Source organism: Molothrus ater, chromosome 6 (assembly GCF_012460135.2).
Source record: "Molothrus ater isolate BHLD 08-10-18 breed brown headed cowbird chromosome 6, BPBGC_Mater_1.1, whole genome shotgun sequence".
NCBI lineage: Eukaryota > Metazoa > Chordata > Aves > Passeriformes > Icteridae > Molothrus > Molothrus ater.
The window spans coordinates 26,881,977-26,903,526 of NC_050483.2; the positions used below are offsets into that span (position 1 = coordinate 26,881,977).

The 21,550-nt window shown below is 38.4% G+C and overlaps 1 protein-coding gene across 2 annotated transcripts; it reads left to right on the forward strand.

The window, feature by feature from the left end:
* The first annotated feature begins 69 nt into the window (after nucleotides 1-69).
* Nucleotides 70-18,606, forward strand: TMEM62 (transmembrane protein 62). Of its 2 annotated transcripts, XM_036385006.2 has the most exons (14): nucleotides 70-156; nucleotides 3,954-4,065; nucleotides 4,944-5,081; nucleotides 6,116-6,161; nucleotides 7,366-7,507; nucleotides 7,702-7,826; nucleotides 7,960-8,082; nucleotides 8,944-9,099; nucleotides 10,557-10,716; nucleotides 12,296-12,409; nucleotides 13,351-13,435; nucleotides 14,979-15,083; nucleotides 15,824-15,942; nucleotides 16,835-18,606. In XM_036385006.2, exons 3-14 carry the CDS (start codon nucleotides 5,042-5,044, stop codon nucleotides 17,159-17,161), a joined length of 1,542 nt encoding a protein of 513 aa, XP_036240899.1. In that variant the 5' UTR covers nucleotides 70-156; nucleotides 3,954-4,065; nucleotides 4,944-5,041; the 3' UTR covers nucleotides 17,162-18,606. The 2 variants fall into 2 exon arrangements, with proteins under 2 accessions (XP_036240899.1, XP_036240900.1); XM_036385007.2 differs by lacking the exon at nucleotides 70-156 and having other exon boundaries at nucleotides 2,631-4,065.
* The last annotated feature ends 2,944 nt before the right edge of the window (nucleotides 18,607-21,550 follow it).

The window sequence follows — 21,550 nt, forward strand, 5'->3', positions numbered from 1 at the left end:
GGGCTGGCGGCGGGGCTGCTGGCGGCGGCCGCCGTGGCGCTGCTGCTGGACTGGTACGGGCCGCCGGGGGCGCCGCCGGCCCCGGGGCAGCGCCGCCGCTGGGCCCCGCAGCCCGCGCCCGGGGCGGCCGCCGCCAACCTGCTCTGGGTCGTGCAGGTGAGCGGGGCCCGGGGGAGCCAGGGGCGGCCGAGCGCGGGCACGGCGGAGGCGCGCAGCCAAGCCCAGGTTACAGGCGTTTGGGCAGGCTGCCCCGTAGGTCGCGGGCACTGAACGTATTGAAGAATATGTTCACTGCTGGCAGCTCGATGTGCAGCTGCAGGGCTGGCCTGGCTACAGGCTGAGCTCTGGGGGGCGGGAGCCCGAGACGAAAGGCCGGGACCTGCCCAACCCTTTACGCGGCGGAGGGCACAGGGCACGGGGTTCTGTGGCCCGGCCAGGACACTCAGAGACGGCAGGAGCCCATGACTCCCAGACTTGCCTGCTTTTAGACTGTGAGGGTATAAAAGCCCGGGGATTCCTTTCTTTGGGGCACCTTCTCAGAGGTACCCAAGTCAAACTGTTATTTTGTTAATTACTGCACCAAGATTAAATTATTTTAATGATCCCGAAGTCTGAGACCCTGCTATGGGAAACCTAGGGCACAGCTGGCAAGGAAACCTGGTCTAACTGTGAGTGTGAAGGGTGTAGCTGTGAAGGGGCCTCGGTCTCAGGTAGTGTGAGTGACTGCCACAGTGGCTCCTCGATGGTTGCACAGAGAAGTTTCCTTATCACACAGATGTGTGTAGTGGAAGTTGGTAATTAAAAATCACCCAATTATTACACTACCCTATATATTGCATCAGTATCTGATGCGGTATTATCTAATATCCTGGGGAGGGAGAAATGCAGGCCCTGCCTGTCCCTTTCCCCATCCAAAAACTCAGAAAAGTTGTGTGGCTAAGAAATAGTTTTACTGACTTATAGCAGTAGAAGGTACTGTGCTAGTATTCAGAAGGTTAAATATACACTGCTTTGTTTCCAGGTTAAACATAAAATCCAGTTTGACCTGGCATTGTCCTGGAAGCAAACTGTCACGTCTTAGGGTTTCTGTGGCTTCTTCTGACTCTTCTCCCCAGAGTATTCCCAAAGCACTTGGTGTAGAACTAGCCACAAAGATGTTTACGTATTCATAGTTCATCTATGGCTGAAACGTCCCAGGGATTGCTGTGCATTTCCTTCTAACAAATAGCTGCTTTTACCGTTTTGTTTTCATTCTCAATCCCAAGAACACTTTGCCTGACTTTATTAGCTGCAGGCAGTGCTCTTAGTGGACAAGCTGGCATATATTTGGTCCTTTGGTTCTCTCTAATAGGTGGTATAATTTTTTTTCCAGTAATTTTTCCTTAAGTGACTTAAGGCTTATTTTTACTGCAGAGTACAAGTATCAAGAGATATGCTTGAAATAATGTAAGGAAAGCCCCTGTCCTGAGCTGCTGTCTTGTGTGAAGAGTCAGAGCAGCATATAGCAGCTGCAGAGCTATACTGACAAGCAGCATGCACGGGCCCATGTTTCTCTTGCTGTGTTCTCTCTGGCTGTGTCACTTCAAGTGGAGTTCTCCCGAGGATAGGTCACAGCACAGCTAATTTGAGACTTGGCTTTACTTTCAAGTGGTTATGTTCTCTTTCAGATGTGCCCTTTAACAGCTGCTTTATCATTGACCTAACTTGGGAACTAATCAAGCACCAAATCCAGCATTGTGCCTGATGATGTTATGGGAACCAGGCTTCAGGCTCCCTGGTGATTCCACAGGTCTAGCCTAGGTCACTGAATAGAGCTCAAGATGTTCCCCAGCAGTTCCTGCCTTGTTTTTCTTCCCAAGCACAAGACTATCTCTTCTTAAAGGAACTAAATCACAGTCTTTCTACTTTAATCTTCTATTAATGGCTCATCCATCTTTATTGTAGCAGAATTTCCTTTCTTACCCACTGCCAAATAGACACTCTAGTTCAGCATTTGACAAGCATTTAATTATTTCTCCCATTTCTCTCAGCTGAAAGCATTCTACTGTTGCTCTAGTCCTTATAATTCTCCTTTGTTAACACCCGCCTCTCCTGAACCACATCTTTGCTAGAGATAAGGAATGTTGACAGTGATTTCTTCTCACCCCTAAATCTCTTCCAACCGATTTTAATGAAAGTAACAGCCTATGATGCAATGAGAGGCCAAGTATCCGCATCGGTCAGAGGGAGGGGAAGGAGCAGCAAATGGGCTTTCACCTACATTTTGGAAAGTAAATAAGAGCATTTCAAGCTTTTCATCTTGCCCACTTTTTATCTTTTCTTTATCCACTGGGATATCATCTGAAATGAATTCAAAATTTAAAAAAAAAAGGGAAGAAGCTCCACTTCTGAGATCTTCATATGTCATGGCTGTTAATGATGAAAGAAACTTAGTCCCAGCTCTCAGAAGTCCCGAGACACTGTAACTCTTAGAAATTACAAGTTGAACCCTTTTAAAAATCTTAAACTCCTGGGGAAGAAAAGTGGCAAGGTCACTGTAGGAAATTAGACTTCCAAACCACTCTCTGCTGTAAGGTTGGAAATTTACATTTGCTGTAGCTACTGGTAGAGCATGACTAAGGTTTTTTGTAAGACTGTTTTTTCTCAAGAATGAAAACTGTAGAAGTTTTGATTTTCTGTGTTTGATTGCTGAGATAAATTAATTGCAAATCCACAGGCTGAAAAGAAGCAAAACAAGTTGTATTGTTGTCAATGATTAAATGAGGTTTGATGTATCAAGGTAGTTTTGCTGTGCTCTTTGCCTCACACTAGTTTGAATACATCAATGAAAGTGAAGATAAAGTTATCTAAAAGTGTTTGCCTTTTTTAGCATGCAATTCTGATCTAGGCAAAAATTCCATGTAATTTGGAATGGGGAGTTTTCCTAAGCAGAATTTAAAAACTGTGTTCAGGTAATTTTTTCTTCGTATACAGATGACTGAATAAGTAGAAGTAAATCATTTTTCTCCAAGATATTTTATCTGGATTTTTCAAAAACTACAAGCTTTATGAGAACAGGTTTATTAAACTGAATGTAAAAGTTAAATGTTTTTCTTTCCAAGTGATATTGTCAGATGACCATTTGCTTACTGCTTTTTGAGCATCAAATACCATTTGTTCAAACCAAGGAGGACAATTAATTAATTGACTGAAGTAGAATGGAAAGTGGAATTGAAGCAATACATAAGGGTTTTTTTGTACAGTACCGAAAAGCCACAGATATAAAAAAATAGAAAAATCTTACATTTCTTACTCTCCCCAAATGGCTCTTTTGATGTGAGGGCTTTCACTGATTCAGAAATTAACAGCATCTTCTACAGTTACATACAAGTCATATCATCATTTCTTAGGCAATATTTGCCTTCTTGAAGGCACGTGGAATGGGATCTAAACACACTTGTTTGATCCATTAAAATGCTTGGATAGGATGTTAAAAATCCTTTCACTCAGCTACTGGAAATGTCACACCGGGTATAAAATAAATTTTCAGTACATTTCAAGTTCTAGGTAGCTTTAACCTATTGCTTTGCAGAACTGCTTTGTATTCTTACTTGCAGCAGGACCACTGTATTGCATAGAAACTGCCAGAATTTGAAAGGTAACAGGCCACTTGCAGCCATCACAATTTACTGTGGATACCTAAGTATTTCCTCATGCTTTTGTATGCTCCTAGTTTTAAGGAAATTTTCTTGATGTAAATGTGATTTTAGGGGTTAGAGTTGCAATATCATTTGCTTGTTCTGCTTTCCTTCTCCCTAGTCACCCACTTTTGTTTCTCCCTGTGTCCCTTACACTGACATGAATCACTGTGACTGCTCTTATGTTGCATTCTAATGTATACTTGGCTTTGCAGAACAGCCTGGGTAGCAATAACCCTTTTACTTGGGGCAGTGTTTCAGTCTTCTCTTTTGCAGGTGTCAGATATTCATATCAGCAAATTTCGGGATCCCAAACGAGCTCCTGACTTTGAGAAATTTTGTTCAGAAACAATTGATGTAATTCAGCCAGCACTTGTTCTAGCAACAGGTAAGCAGTTGAAAAGTGTAAATTTCCTGTTGAGTGGACTGTCAAAGGAGCAGCAAATAGGCAAAATTGTAGGATGTCAAGAGAGAACTTTAAACATATCTTAAGCAATAGAAACTGAATTGCAGCTGAAGGGAGACTGCTAGAAGCTGAAAAAAACAAACTTCTCAACAAGGGAATTATTATTATTTTATTGAGCATTCAGTTTCTTCAGTGAGTTTAGTGTGTTCTATACATAACAGACACAATCACACAAGATAGCTAATGTTTTCCCAGTAGGTGTTGCTGCATCATAGCCCTTGCTAGGAGCTATCTTCCCTCTTGCCCTGGTCATGATTCTACATTCTTTATGTTGGAAATTACAGAAGTGAGCAATGTCTGTAGTTAGCCATTAAGATACAGTTCCCCCCTCAGAACAATCGCTGTTCATTTGTATGAAATTCACCTGTGAATTAATGTAGGATTTTATTGCTGGTTTCCATTTGAACATGAGAGGTGAAATAAGCCTTGCCACTTCATTTGACAGCTTGCTATTGAAATAGATGAAGTTTTGACAAGATAATTGAGAAAACTTTAAGCCGTTACTGTATGCAAGGTTTTAGAATCTTAATGCTAGACCTGGAGTTTTGCTTCTACAGAAAGTTATTATCTAATTAGTGAAAGTGCTGCAGTGATGTGGTCAATAGATGTCTGATGAGGTTGCTGCATCTGCATTGGAAGGCATTTACGCTGATCATGTGGACCAGATACAGAAACATGCAGATTGCACCCAGGCCTGCAGCCACTTAGACTTGGAGGCAGGGATGGCATGCTTGTCTAGTTACAGTAATTGTATAAGCTATGTAGGCCTCTAGTTATATCTCACCTTTGTACACTCTCAGGTGATCTGACAGATGCTAAGACAAGAGATAAACTGGGATCTGAGCAGGTAGAAGATGAGTGGAAAACTTATCAGTCAATCCTGAAGAGATCAAGGGTCATGGAAAAAACCAAGTGGATAGACATCAAAGGGAATCATGGTAAGAAGAAAATGAAACATTTCTGTCTTTCCTGTGATTGCAGATCACAGAATATAGAGGTAAAATGTTAGTACTCACTAGTGTGTTAGTATTCATGAATTAGGAGAAGGGCTTACCATCCACGTCTACTGGGGACACACTGTTTACAAGCTCTTACTGAAGTGAGTTTTAGTACCAGAGAGGTAAGAGTCTTTTACCTGGCAAGTGGTAGAACATGACTTCAGAGGTTAGTTTCCATATCATTATTTTATATACCACATTATTTAATGGAGGGGCAAACTGTAATCTTACCATACTGAAGAAACGGTTTCAATTTACTTTTCGTAGACTTCCCCCTCACAGGTTTAAGTTTAAAGGGTGTCACATGTCCAGCAGCTAAAGGAAATTTGGTTTCTTTTGAATAGAAGGGAGTCATGGGAGTTTAGATCATCAGCTGTTGCCACACTGTAAGCATTCAAACACAAGCTGACAGTCGTGTAGGCTGTATAAACAGGCTGTACAGGAAGCTGCCCTGGGAGGGGGGAAAGTGCATGCTTTGTCATATATACTCATTTTCCTGTTAGGCTTCTGTTAGCAGCATTAATTAGGAGAAGTGGAGTTGTTGCAGTACAGACCTCCCCAAGCTGATGTCTGTTCTACACATGCTGTTCTCTAGATGAGATGCTCCTTATTTTCCATGAAAGAGTTAAGTCTTACTTACAGAGCATGCATCCAGTCCAGAAAAGCTCTTGAAAAGTTCTGTGGTCAAAATGGAGACAGGTTTAGTTTTTGGCTGCTAAATAACAATTTATATTCCCACAATGCCTTTATTTTTGAATTGAAACTTGAATGAGAAAACTATTGCCATTTAACTGCATTGAGTACATAATGTCTCCTCTGCACAGTTAGTCTGCTTGTCAATCATGCATCTTTTAAAAAGTAGCTCTTCAGCAGCTGCTGAGACTGCTTTATCTCAACATTACCTAGTTAGGTAGAGGGGCTAATGATCAATTTGAGCTGAAAATTTCCTTATTTCCTTTTTTACTCCCTTACAGATTCATTCAACATTCCACGCCTGGATAGTGTTCAGAATTATTACAGGTACTTTTATTTACCATACAGATGCAGCTATATCCAAGGTCAAATTCACTAAACAATACTCTGTTTTCAGTTATTACATATATGCTTTTTCACTGATTTTCTTCTAGCCCAGGATCATATCTACTATTCCCTCTGTCTTTTGCATTGTCAGTTATTAGAGCAGAATCTATTGAGAAAATAGAGAATTCTTTGTGCAGATTTCTTATCTCTTACCTTTCTGTGTTTTGTAATTGAGTGTGTTAAATCTGTCAATGTCTACAAAATTTTCAGTCACACTCTAGGAGAAAGAAGATGGAAGAGTGAAATGGAGTTGTTTTTTCAATATATAAAAATATAAATATATTTTAAAATATTAAAATTACAAAAATTGTTTGCAGAAATAAAAATAGAAGCTAGAAAAAACAGTTATTCAATACCACATTCTGGTGTTCATTATGCATTAAAATTAAAGAGGGCAATGGGTTGTATTGAAATACAATATTTTTACACAAAAACATAGGTTCCTATTATATGTTCACAGCATTAGCAGAGGATTAATCAACTGTTACACATACTCGAAGTGGGACTAAATGAAGAAATTTTGTTTAAGTTGATGATGTTCATAAAGATACTGCTAACTTAAAAATATTTTGAAAGGGTTTTTATAGCATAGAAGTATTGAAAACTTGTTTTTAATATATTGGCTTGTATTGTATTCAGGTCAACATTTCTGGCAATTTTATTGTTCTGATTGGTGGAGGAACAGGGACATGAACTGATTTCTGGATGGCTGTGCTCAAATTATACACATAATCTGAACTCAGGAATGTTTTTGTTTCTACAAATCATGCAGGGAGTAAAACAAAACTAAAACAACTTAAAAAACCCCAAATGCACACAAAAGGCCCACTCCTAAACCCCAAAAGAAATAAAAAAAAAAAAACCACCCAACCTAAATGTAATGAATTTTAGTGATTCTCAGATTAACTCACAATCATTTTAGTTACAGAATTGCAATTTAGGTGGTACTATTAGTTGAAATGTCATGTCTTTGCCAGTGGAAGATATGTACAATTCCCATCTAGCATAAAGTATCAAAAGCACTTCAATTTTGTTAGTCAGAAATAGTGAAATTAGCTGTTGTCAATGGAAAGAGAGAAAGCAATGCATGTTTGTCATGGGTACAAGCTTTCATAACAGCAGTATTTCCATCTTGTTTTGTTAGGAAATACTCTGCCTGGCATAAAGATGGCTCTTTCCATTACATCCACACTACCTCTTTTGGGAACTATTCATTCATCTGCGTGGATGCCACACTCAGCCCAGGCCCTAAAAGACCCTATAATTTTTTTGGGATTTTAAACATGGTATTGTATAAGTCTTTGCATTCCATTTTGCTGGCTCTTTTATTTCTGTAGTGGTTTGTTTGGAGGTTTGGGTTTTTTTAAATATAGAAAAATTGTTTGAAAGATTTGTGTTCATCTATAAGTGTGTTTACGTTTTTAAGTTATAATGTGAGACATTTATTTAGCAAAATGGATTTGTCACCTGCCTGTTTCAGAATCAAATGGCAGAGCTGTCTTTGATGGCAACAGAAAGTCTACAGAGCAACCATACTATCTGGTTTGGCCACTACCCCACCTCCACAATCGTCTCCCCATCCCCTGGAATACGAACACTAATGAGGTAAGATCTTCTTACCCTCTCTGTTTTCAGCATGAAGTACATTTCTTGTCTGTCTTCACATGCTCGTCTCTCACTTTTCAGGTTTTCTGCAGTGATATTTCCTTCCCACCCAAATAATCACAATTCTTGTTAGTTCTGCCACAGCGTATTTATGTGGACATCTCCATACAATGGGTGGGCTGATGCCAGTCTTGCACAGTCAACACCGTGGTGGCACTCTGGAACTTGAACTGGGAGACTGGATGGATAATAGGAGGTGAGAAAAGCCCATATGGGCAAATTATTATATGAAACCTACCTACTGTACTGTGATTCTCTTTTATGCTCTGTGGTGCACTTGAAAGAAGCATGAGATCAGCCTGACTGGTTATTATTATTATTAGTGCTTTTGAAAAAAAGGCCTTGTGTGTATGTTTGGGATTTTTCCCCATATCAACAGTGTGCTAATCAATTAAATATTTTTTATTAATTCTTGATATTTAAAAACTAAAAAGGGGACATCTAAATGTGTATCCAGATAGTATGTATTTAGTATTAAATGTAGACAAATATATTGTTGTAAAATTCAGCATCAGTACTTCAAAATACACATGCTCTGCAATAGCTGTTAGAATTCTTGACACAGAAATAGTCCTGAGAAATGTTACCTTACGTGCATATCCAAAAGTGTCTGATGCTATGTGGAGTGGATAGTTATTAGTATATTAGTATATTAGCTTTTATTCTGCAGTAATCCAAAGAAAGATACAGGTATGAATACAGGGGAGGAGCACACTGGGGTCGTTCTCCTGAACTAGAGTACCTACGCAGACACTATGGAAATGTACATTATATTTGAGTTCTTTAATGTAATGTTCATCTGTCTGATTCATGTGCAAAATTCCATAGATCTTCACACTTGGAACTTTGAGTACTGCTTCCATGATTTATAATAAAATTAACCTCATCAGAGGTAGGCAACTGTACAGTTAATATAGCAGAGTTGGAGAATGTAAGATCAACTACAGAAGAGAATAAATAGAAAATAAAGCCAGGTTCTTTAGAAACTTGAGGAGCGTGGAAATCAGCTGTTCACAAAGCAGTTTGTATTAACAAACTTTCTTTCCTTTCATTATAGATACAGGATCCTCGCGTTTGACCATGACCTCCTCAGCTTCGCAGATCTCAACTTTGAAGAGTGGCCTGTAGTTCTCATCACCAATCCTAAATCCTTCCTTTACAGCAGTTCTGCTCATGAACCACTAGTCAAAATTCTTTATTCCACTCACATCAGGTACCCTGTAATGTCTTGATTTCACAATATTTAATTATATGTATATACACAAAACCTTTTTTTTAATATGTGTGTCTACTGTTCTCAGAATTAATTTTTCTCTGGAAGATCATTCCAGAGAGCTTGCTTTGTATCATATCTGTGATAAAAAGTTGGGGTAGTAGTAATTCATGGGGTTTTTTTATTTATGCAGTTATTTCCCCTAAGGTCAAACGAACTTTATGTAACCAAACTTGATCGATTAATATATAATTAAAATAGATTCATATGTAATCAATATGCATAGATTGTTATGTAATCTCTGTTATTTATCTCACATGTTCACATCAACTCTGCTAATTTCAGAATTTTGTCTATGTATTTTTCTAAATGTTTTCTCTATTCACTTCAGACTTCTTAGCTTTATCTTTTCAATTCTACATCCTTTATATACTAAAACATGAGACGCATCTGCCAATTTTCATATTCATTTTAAATCTCTCCATCTTTTCATCTATTTATCTATTTAATTTTTACATTTATATTTCAGATTTTTAGGCCCTTTTCAGCATTTTATATTTGCTGTAAGACTAATCTGCTTGAAATACTGCATACACAGGGTTACAATAAAAAGAAGTTTGTCGTACTTTTCAGTTAGGGAGCAGTATCCTACTAGATGTCCTAATTACTTTCCAGTTTCCCATTCAGAACCTTATCTGAACAATCTTATGATTATATTAAATATAGGAACTGGTAGATTTATTCACCATAACTGTATGAAACACCTTCATTTGACTAAAACATGCTCTGTAATGCCATTCATATTACCAGAAATGAAAGGAATTGCACTTACAATATTTTGAGTCTGTATTAGTATCACTGTTTCTGTGAATATAAGCACTACTGCCAGGTGACAATACATTTGTTGGTATCTGAGATCTGGCATTCTACTCCATTTGTCCTAAATGCAGTAACAAACTCTGAGAGGTGATATTCTGACTAGCAAAAATAAAAGAAGGGGAAAAAAAACAAGGGAAAAACCCCCACTCCCAACAACAAAGGACTTTAGAGAGAGAGCCTGGCAATTTTTTATGAAGACATCTGCAAGTCTTTGGTTATGTGTCTATGTGTGCTGGAGGATGCATCCCACTTGTGTTAGCAAATGTTTTGAAGCAAGAGTTCTAAAATTATTTCTGTCAAGGCCTTACAACTTCTGCCACTTTTTGATCTGTTCCACATCCAGTTTTCTATCCTGCTCTTTTGTGTAGTGCCATACAGAACTACTTTGTCTTTAACTGTAGGAAAAACCTACCATGTTACCATTAGCCTACAGATATTTCACTGTTGTAATTTCTAAATCTTTTGAACTCTTTACTACAAGGCAGCTTAACCTTTAGGGACTTCTTCTTAAGGAAGTAATGACATACCTGCAAGTCCAGTAACAAATCTGTTTCTTTTGCTCTTTATTTACTCCTTAGAATTCTGGCATTCTCTCCTTCTGTCATTATCTCTGTCAAAGTCTACATAGATGGAGTTCACCTGGGGAATGCACATCAGGTGTCTGGCCCTCTCTATGTGCTGAAGTGGAGCCCACAAAACTACAGTGAAGGGTTCCATCACATAGATGTGACTGTCCAGGTAAGGTACCTGTTGGCATTCTTTGTATTGATTTTTTTTTTCTCATCATGGCTTGTCTGTCACCCTCCTGCTCACATAACTAGGAACAAAATACATGATGACAGACTTACTTTCATATTTGTCTGATTACAAAACCCAAAGGCTTTAATAAAGGAATAAACATAGACTGCTAAGCACCAAAATATTCATAAAGCCGCTGGAATAAAGAAAGAAATATTATTTTTCATAAGAAGTAGAATAAGACATGACAGAAGTGCAAACTTGAAATTAACCAGAGATGTCAAAAATTACAAGAAATGGTTCTAAAGGTGTATAAACAACAAGCAGCAACAGAAGGAAAATACTGGCCAGGTGTTAAACAGCAGAAGTGAATTAGTCACCAAAAGCTCTGACAAGGCAGAGGTTCTCAGCACTTTCTTCACCTCTGTCTTTACCAGCAGTGCTGGGCCTCAGGCTTTGCAAACAAGGATCAAGGTTGATGCAAACAGAGACCCACTGTCAATGAAAGAAGAGTTGGAGTGAGACCTGGCACAGGAGCTTGATCCTACAGATCAATGGGCGCTGACAGTTTCCACTCCAGAGTGTTGAGAGACCTGGTTGACATCCTTGTGAGGCCACTCTCCATAGTCCTGGAGAAGTTGTAGAGATCAGGGGGCATCCCAGAAGACTGGCAGAAGGCTAATGACTCTCCTGTGTATAGGAAGGCATGAAGGGAGGATCCAGGAAATTATAGGCCCCTTAGTCTTACTTCAGTCCCTGGGAAAATTAGGAAATAAATCCTTGTGGTGGGCTTTCTGAAGTCAGATGAAGCACATGACTGGGAAAACCCAATACCAATTAATCAAGGGCAAATTGTGGGCCAAGAAGAACATTATGAAGTTCATAAAAGAAAAGTGTAAGTACTTGCACCTGGGAAAACATAATCCAGGAGTGCAGCACAGGCTGTGATCTGCCTGGCTGGGGAGCAGCTCTGTGAAAAGGGACCTCAGTGTCCTGGTGGACCACAAGCTCAGTGTGAATGAACAGTGTGCTGGTGCAGCAGAGAAAATCTACTGGATGTTGGGGTGCATCCACAAGGGCATCAGCAGCCAAGACAAGTCACTATCCTGCTCTACTGAGTGCTTGCCAGGCCACATCTGGAACACTGCTCAAAGTGTTGAATAAATGACAAAAAACAATAAACAAATGTTTGTTTGTGTATATGGGTTTATGACAAAACACCAGAAATTAAGCACAACAAAATTTGAAAATATTTTAATATGGGCTATTACCTAGAATTGAACCTTCAGAAAACAATTGTGGGGAGGGGCAGTAAACAGTCACAGTCTTCCCTAAGTTGCTGACTCTCTGACAGGCTCTAATTCAATGTAGCACTTTCAGATTATGATTTTATAATCACCAATTTACTTGAAACTGCAGAATTGACTGTAATTAACCCTTTGTTGGTGGAATTTAATACAGTATGCAGAGAAGCAATCAATTTTATCTTTCTAGAAAAGCTGCAATGATAATGATGAACTTTACTTGACAGTTTTTTGTACCATTGCTATGTAATTGCTCTCATTTTATGTCAATCTAGGATGCTTCAGGAAGAACTGGCACACGGGGCCATTTATTTGGTATGGAAGAAAACCTCTCTCTTAGATTTGACTTTTGGTCATCTGTTATTCTTCTCACTGACCACTATGTTCTAGTAAGTACTTTCAGCAAAACAGCTGTTACTTCATGTTGGTTTCCCAATCTGCAGTAGGGTTTTTCATAATTCCTGAAGAACTCGTAGACTTGAATGCAGTTACTTTTTCCAGATATGATTCTGTTGGAATTCCAAAACTTCAAGTTGCACACTTCAACCACAAACGTGCAACAATGGTTTATACAAACAGTTGACATCCTGGATTTAGTCCCAATTATCCATTTTTGGGTATAAGTGTACACACATTTTGTACAAGCAAGAAATTGAAAAAGAGCTACTGGAGATAGTCGAAAAAGGAAACATTAAATTGAAGAGAAATTCACTGTGAACTGTTGTGATATGTTTTCTGGAAAAAATGCTGCAAATATTCTCATTGTCAGCTGCTGACATTATAACTAGCTGAAGTGGAGGGCAAAATCCCCATTGACTTTAGTGAGTGCCAGGTCATATCCAGATGTGTTACCGCTCAGTACATGCAAAGAAGGATGCCATGTCTTAGTAACCTAGGTGCACTTCTAGAACTACGTAACAAAGTCCACGTGATTGTAGTTCTTATCATAATTGGCTCAAAATTATTCTTAGGTTTGTTAATCAGTCAGACATTTTACACCATGTCTTGAACTGCATTTCTCTTCAGAACAGTGCTCAGACAATGTTTTGCCCTGGAAGTGTAACTACACTTTTTCAATGGATGTGTTTACAAACTCTATTTTTAAAGATTTGGGTCTATTGCTTTCAGACATTGAGCAGAATTCAAGTCAGTACAATACAAATCTTAGAAACTCTTCAGTTTCCTTTTTTACTCTTCAGTTCAGTGACACCAACAAGCTTTGAATATGTGTTCAAAGAGAATCTTTATACCATTATGTCAGTGTCCATAAGGCATGCTCCAAGGCTGCAATTATTCCAGGGCTGGCTTTTAGTCAAAACTGTCTTTTCAGGCCAGAGTGCTCTTTGGACTGACTGTGCTGATTCAGATTACCTTGCTTGTTGTTTTCCGACACCTCCAAAAGCCAGCACTCAAAGGTATCAACTAATGTTTACCTGTGGTTTTTAGTAGTTCTGTTTTCCTCTAAACTTTTTACTGTTGACCTGTGTGCTAACAATATGTAAGTAACTGTGCTGTTAATCACCATATGCATTTTACATCTGCTACTGTGGGGTTTGATTGGTTTCTCAGAAGCTGTTTCGCTTTTAAGGGAAGCTGGAAAACCTCCAATATATCAAATAAAGTAAACTAGAAACTTGAGCAGGTGTTTAAACAAAAGTTAAGTTGATTGTTTAAATAAAAGTTAAGTTGATTGAAGTCCAAGGTTTCATTTTAATTTTCTCACTGAAGAATCCAATACATAGAGACTGTTTTGTTTTGTATTAGTTCTGTATGTGTGCTTGTTTCACTACAGTTGTTACAGAATTCTCTCTTGCCTGAGTGGAGAAACAGATTTCCTTTTGTAAAGACAGTATTTGTTAACTTTTGCAAAGAACACTAACAGGATTGGGTCTTTCTCAAAATAATATTAAGGTCATTTCTGTCATAACTTGATACTTTCTGATACATCTAGTAAATTAAAATTATTACTATTAAGCTCATGGTATTTATCCTTTAAACAGTCATTTGAACCACACCTTACTAATGAGATTTTTCTGGAAGCCACCTCCCTTCCTATTCATGTCAGTGTTTGTACCTTCCTGTATACTCCTAATTGTGTAGCATCCTGAGGTAACTACAGCAACTGCTTACATAGAAAAGAATCAGATTTTCAGTTGCATTTATGGAACTCAGCAGCTAAATATTAAAAAAGCTGACTCTGTGGTCATCTAGGTCCATGTGGACCATGATAAATGTTTGACATCTTAGTGAACAAACTTGTTAGAGCTGTTGATTTCCAAAGGTGAAGCTTGCCTAGGGGTTAATTCTTTGTGAGAGGGCCACATAATAGATTTAAGTCTACAAGCTAACTTTTTAGGAAGGTTCTCTTGATCTGTGAATTGCCTGCTTCAGTTAGAGAGCTACTACTGCTTTTTTCTGCTAACATCACACACTTGTCAGAATAATGTCATTTTAATGCCAAGACTTAATTTTGAGCTGCTATCAGACCTCAGTAAAGTAGATTTAATCAAAGGAAATCCAACAAATCTAGTCCACGCTGACCCACCTTTCTGGGTTTGCAAAGTTACTGTTTTGATTCTCTTACTTTTAATTTAATACATACTTTCTCCATGGTTTTCATTCTAGCTAATTTCATTTTCTGGGTATAGAATGGTCGTTCAGTATTATTTACATACAGTAAGTGTATTCCTTTAGAATGACAGGTTCCTCTGCTGTTTTTGATATAGATTGTTATATTTATTGGTTGTTTACTTTCAGTTATCACAGTAATAGTAATGCATTCCTCTGCATTTTTCTGTAGACATACCAAATATTATTTTTATATTCCTTATTTAAAATAATGAGTAAATAATATGCAGATTTGTTTCAGAAAGACCAGTATTATACATACATATATATCAGGGGAAGGTGTTGCAAACTGAATTAAGTGTATTTTTCTTAAATGTTGTCTCTGTTTAGGAAAGCCAGGATTACTTACTCTGACTTCATATTCTCTTAATGTCTTCAGTAAAACAAACACCTTCTATTACTCAATTCTGGTTCTGAATTTATACACCATTCTGGGTAAGTAGCCTAGAGTACTGGAGGACATAAATTGGTATTTTGAAATTACACATTAGATCCTGATGAAAATTTAAGAATTCTAACATCTTGGAGAATAGGGAAAATCTACTGAAGTTACAAAAGCTATGCGGAATTTTAAAAGTTAATGTCCAAGAGACTAAAGGCTTATTTGTAAGAGCCTAACTTAGAAGCCCTTAATTAATTAAACACTTAGATTGTTAAATTACTCTGAAAGCAAAGTGATTATTTTTAAATTCAGTTTGGTTTTCACTTATTTTTTCATTGTTAGCATTAGAGCTAACAAACTGAGCTTATTCTCCTCTGCTAACATGTTACTGAAATAGCTATTTTCTTGCTAGTCTGTGTAGCATGTATAACACAGAGCAGCCTGCCTGTTTTAATTTCTATGCTGAGCCAGGCTGGAATTGTTTGTGACCACATTTTTCATATATCTTACTGTAATTCTGGGAAAAAGCTACCCTTTTCACCTCTCTCATAAAGAAGATATTATGTGTGGTGTTGAAAATTGTCACAGAGATGAAACTAATTCAAAAGTATTTTCATTGCATGCCACAACCCTGTCAAACTGTGGTATTTTCACACCAGACTGCTGTTTGCTGAATGAGGCTGATTACTCTGGACAAGCAATAGGGAAGTCTCAGGGTACAAAGGGCCATGTGGGAAAGGGCTGTGTCTCTGTTCTGTTTCCTGATGGTGATGTTTGGTTTCCTCTCTTGCAGGACCATGGTTTGTAGGTGAACTGATAGATGGCCAGATGGGAGCCTGTTTTTCCTTTGGAGTGTTTGTTGGTGGTTCCTTCTTACAGGGCAGTATGACATTTGTGGTTGGGATTTTACAGGTGAGTATTTATAAAATAAAGGCTAAAAACCAGCGCTTTTTCCCTCAGGGGCTTTTTACCATTTTTAAATAGATTTAAAGAAAGAGGTCTTGTAAGTAAAGAGATTATTGACCATGCCTGACTACAAGTGCTCTTTCTTACCTTTCTGCAGATTTAAAGAAAGGAAGGAGGTTGTGCATTATTTTCACAAACTTCTCTTTTTCTCTAATAAAATGATGTTGCTTTGGACTCCCTGGATATCTGGATTAGAGGCTGTCTCTACAGATTTATAACTCTAAATTTTCAATAAATTTTCTGGTTTTGCCCTTGGCTCACACAATGTAATTAAGCAAAAAACTGAGTGGCCACGGTAGCCCTTGCAGTGTTAATAACTCTTCAGATCAGTAGGTGTCACTCTCTAAGCACACATGAGTCCAGTTTTCCCAGGAGTGTTTTCCCTATTAATCTGAAAGACAAAGTGTCATTCCTTGGCATTTAAGATAGAGGATCAAAGCAGCATTGCCTCCTTCTTCATGGTGTCTCCTTTGTACCAGTGGGACACTGCAGTGGGCTGGGTCAGAGTTAAGCTGACATACAGACTGTTTGGTTTTGCCATGTTCATTTTTTGCTAAGTCTGGCTCCCTGAATCATTTCCAGGAAATGTCAGATGTGTGTTAGTGCCTCTTACTGCAAGGGAATGGCAGGAATGCTTGGCCTGGGACTCAGGCCCAGGCAGTCCCAGCTTTATCAGCTGCAGTCGTGGAGATGCATCCTGAGATTCCATCTCTGGGAATTGTACTCAGCCCTTAGAATGGGGCAGCTTTATCTGTGCATACGCTTTTAAGCCTTCATAGATGTTACCCAGAACCCTTGGCTTCCTCACTGTCTTATTTTTCTTCGCTTTTCCTTTCAGATGATGTTTTTCAACCTGCCATTGATGGCCTATCTGTGCTGGTGCCTGCTGCTGCGATGCCATGGCCACAGCTTCCGTTCCCACCTCCGTCACATCCGCCGCCTCGTGGCTGTGCCTGTTCACCTGGCAATGGTCCTGCTCCTGGCCTGGCAGGTCTATTCCTGCTATTTCCTGCAGCGGACATACGGCACCTTGGCATTCTTCCTGTCCCCAATGAGAACATGGCTGGTGCTACTGACCGCAGCTCTCATTTATAAAACCTGGACACTGAAATCATCAGAGCTCAGAACTTACATAACAGAGATAAAAAACTGTCAAAGCTCCTGAAGTACAATATAAGTACTCCAAATTCTGTCTTAAAAACCCTCAAGGTACAACCTTATCATTTTGTGATGCTGGAATTCCATACACCCCAACCGTTAAGTGGTAAGACCCAAAGCTGCACCTGCACTGCTGCAGAACTGTATTAAATAGTTAATGTACAATATGTTATACACACTTTCCTTCTATTATACAACATACTGTATAATACATGTTATATAATACAGTTATGGATTATACATCAGTACAGCCAACTTTGGAATAATCTCATCAATGAGGTTTTTTAGTGATACAGAGATAGATATATCCATATGGATCACAAATGGAAATGTTTGACTGTTACTACTGTGAATAGAAAAATAATTAATAATTGATTTTTATAATGCTGCAAAATATGAGCATAGGACCTGATGAGCTTCTGGATTTGTGATTCTTTGATTTTTATTTCAGGGCTGACATGTGTTTCTACAAGACTAGACCAGATGTCTTTATGAAGTAATAGTGATTGCAAAGGTGCTGTAGTGGCCTTCACAGCCAGAGTCCTATGCCCATACATGTTTTCAGTTCATAATGCTGTATACAAGCAGATCATAGGCTGTAAGGTGTGTGTATGTATTTGTGTTCATGTTTACCTGAGCTCTGGCCTATAGCTCTTGCCCTGGGAGTGCTGGCTAACTAACAGGCTCACTCTCTGGAAGGAAGGAGTTTCATTTTGCACTACTAAGGCTGCCAGTCCTCCCACCCATGACTGGTGAAAGGACAGTGAATTATCAGTGGTGCTGGGGTTTTCAGCTTCAAAGCAAAGAACGGAGACAATAGCCTCAGGATGGGAGAGACTGTAGGAATACTATGGTCTGATGCCTATAAAGTCTGTAATTTCTGTTTTTCTGGGTCTCAGCTGTGTTTCTGGGTCTTGGCAAAATGCACCAAAGAGTGACTTAAGAAAACTTATTTCTTTGTTTTCATTTTTTTCCTAAGTGCAAAAATTATAGAACAGTTAGTTACAATAATGAAGAATGCAATGATCCAGAGCCAGGAGAGCTGAGGTGCCTTGATCTGTAAAGAACACTGCATTGCTTCACAAAAGACCAGCTGTGAGTGGAACATTTAAAATACTTCAGGTAATTTTACAGTAACTTATTTATGGCTTCTCAAGAAAAAAGAGGGCTAATTTCTTTATGGTCCCTTTGGAAAAAACCAGCAGTGACTGTAGTAGAACACAGAAAAATAAATTGGAAGAAAATATTGACTACAAGAAGGACTTTTGTTATTTCTAACAGGCGACAGTTTTCCTGTTCCTTCATTTCTGTTCCTCAATGATATAGGAAGATGGTAATGTAATACTAATAATAATGTAATGTCTTCAATGTAATAGGGAAAAGAAAGAGCAGCCATTTACATGAGTTAAATACACTGTTAAGAGAATAAAGAATGTAATTTGTTGCTACAAAGGTTTGTTCTGCAAAGCTGTTAAAAAATCAGAGATGGTACAAAATTTATTTGTGAGATACAATACTGAAAAATTGATAATAAAATGACATTTCACAATTAAATTACTTTTATGTGATTAGAGAAAACAAGAAGTGGCAATAATATACTTCATATCTTTTGACTTGTTACCATTGTTAAATATAACGTTACCCAATACTTTTAGCCTTAGGCTGGTCTCTCCAATAGTGTCTGCACTGCACACACTTGAACCCACTGTTTGATCAACCCCCAACACTGAGCATTCATGCATGGCTTGTGTGGAGGCTGATTTTTTTAATTTTTTTTTTTAAGAAGAGAAACAAAAGTGCACTTACCAGACTAGAAAATTCTGGGGGTCCAGGAAAGCTGACACACAACCTCCTTTGGCTTCCTCTTCACTTTTGTAACAACAGCTACTATAAACTGCAGTAAGAAACATTTATGTCTGGGCTGGAAAGGTCTTTTCATGGTGTTGGTGACATTTTGCATGAAATCCTGACATGTAACTGTACAATTTAGCACTAAACACTAATAGGTGCTCTTATGAAAAACACCATGTTTTTCTCATTGTCAATGAAGAAGACAAAAAGGGGGACAAGAAACAAGATCAACTAAAAAAAAAGCAGAACTAAACCAACCCAACCAAAAAAAAAAAACCAAACCCCAAAACAACCAGGAAAGTGATGAAAATGGAAGGGAAAAAAGCAGAAGAGAAGAAAATGAAATATAGGGCAGACAACAGCAATACTTCAAGGTACAAAGGGAAATTGGATGGAAATGGAAATGTACAAGACTAATAAATAAAAAGCAGAAGATTGGCTTAACCAAAACTAAGGAAAAAAGGTGTCTCTGCCCAATACTATTTACATTTTATTATCCTTTGCAAATGCTTATTTATAAAGATTGTAGCTGAACTGCCTTACTGTGGTTCTGTGGTCACAATGTCACATGAAGATAGACATGCATAAAAGTTCACAAAAAGCCCCTAACAGCTGTAGGTCAGTTTTGAAACTATAACAATGGGGGCTGGAGTAATAGAGCAGTGAAGAGTTCTCAGGAATAGAATGCTATGTGAAGAGGCCCCAGGAACAGAGTACTATAAATCCTTATTTAGTTAACAACCAATTTTTCAAAGAGGCTCAAGCAGAAACTGTAACAGAATACGAGTTAAATAGCAACTTGTTAGCTGATAGAAGGAAAATGTAACTTAGAATTACCTTCGATGATGGTAATACTCAGAGACATCTCCCCCCCACCCCACTCCAGAAAATTTAAATTTGTCTGTGTAAATGATAATATAATGCACTGCATCCAGATTTGCACATGTGCATTAGGAATTTTGTCATAGGCATCAGTAATTAAGCATGAGGGACTATTAGTCAGTATATATATGACTCTTCCCTTGACACCTTTTTGAATAAAAGGACTGTACTTGTTTCCTAGAAATTGTGCCAGGGCTCTGTGAGTTACAGGAGCTGCTGTTCTGTACATGGAAAAACTGCTGGATTATGCCAGAAAGTCAAGATGACCTAAAGAGATCAGTAGAGGAACAAAGAAACAAGGACCCTAGCCAATAGGTTCTAAGGGGCCCATCTTAAATCAAGAAGGTAAACAAGATGGTGAACTGCTTTGGCTCAGAAATGGTGTTGTTAGAGAAAAAGTAAATCTGGAAGTGCAAGCTCGTGACCAGGAATTCAAGAAACCCACTGACTCAAAAGATGAGCAGTTATGCACACGCAGACCTTGTTAGCAAATATGATGCCAGTCAATTATGAGTAAAAATGAGTATGTATTAGAGAGAGAGGCAAATGCACGCATTCCAAGATGGCTTTGTGGAATTAATACCTAGCACCCAAACATGAAATAAACCAAATATCTTGGCTCTGGGCCGGATACTGGCTTTACACTGCAGGTACTGAATCTTGTTTGAGGAACACCACCAGCTGTGTTGATGGAGATAAGAAACAGATATAGGGGTGTGTTTTTGGGAAAAGGAGAACAGTTTGACCTAAAAAACACGGAATGCAATAGAGGGAAACTAAGACAATGAGATAAAAGGGAAGAGACTGATTATGATGGTGACATCTCAAGAGAGAGAAATAATTAACCATTTGCCCAGAGAGTTACAGGTCTTGCCTTATTGTTGTAAAATGTGAATTATGTAAAAATTCGCTTAAGAAAGGATGCTATTTGATAGTTCATATTTATATATTTTCGAGCCTAATTAACAAGAAAGAAGATACAACCAACAAAGCAGGTAGCATTAACAAGCAAGCTGTAAGCAATGCCCAGGTGTTAAAGACAAAGTACTTGTTGGCCTCCTTAAAGTTTAGGGCTTGACATGCTTGATCTCAGGCCTAGTGGGAGGTTAGCAAAGCTTGGGAAGAATGTACTACTGACAGAGGACACAAAGAATGCAGAGTTTATAGGCCATAAGGACATCTGGAAGAACTCCCATGATAAGGAAGAAACTAATAAAGACAACTCAGCAACTGTGCTGAAATTGGCTCTGACTGGTTAAAGGTAATTCTGACACAGGCAGATCACAACCACCGACTCAAGAAACCCACCAACCCAAAAGAAGTGAAAGATTGGGCATGTGCACTAATTACCATAAGAAGCAACCTCCAAAGCATACTGGATTTTTCTTACCAGTTATTTGTCACCCTTTGTTAAATTACACCTCTCACAGTATAAAATATATGATAGCTGAAGAACCACACTATTACAAATATTAAGAAATTAGGACAAGACAAAAAAAAATAGTTTTTATAACTGATGGCACTTACTTTAAAGAATCTTCTCCTTTTGGCACAAAGTAAAAGGAATGAATACTTCTATGAGAATAGTAAACACTGGGGTTATCAAGGTGAGGTTTACTTTCACTGTCCCTATCTCTCTGTCTTAAAGCCATTTTGACTAATG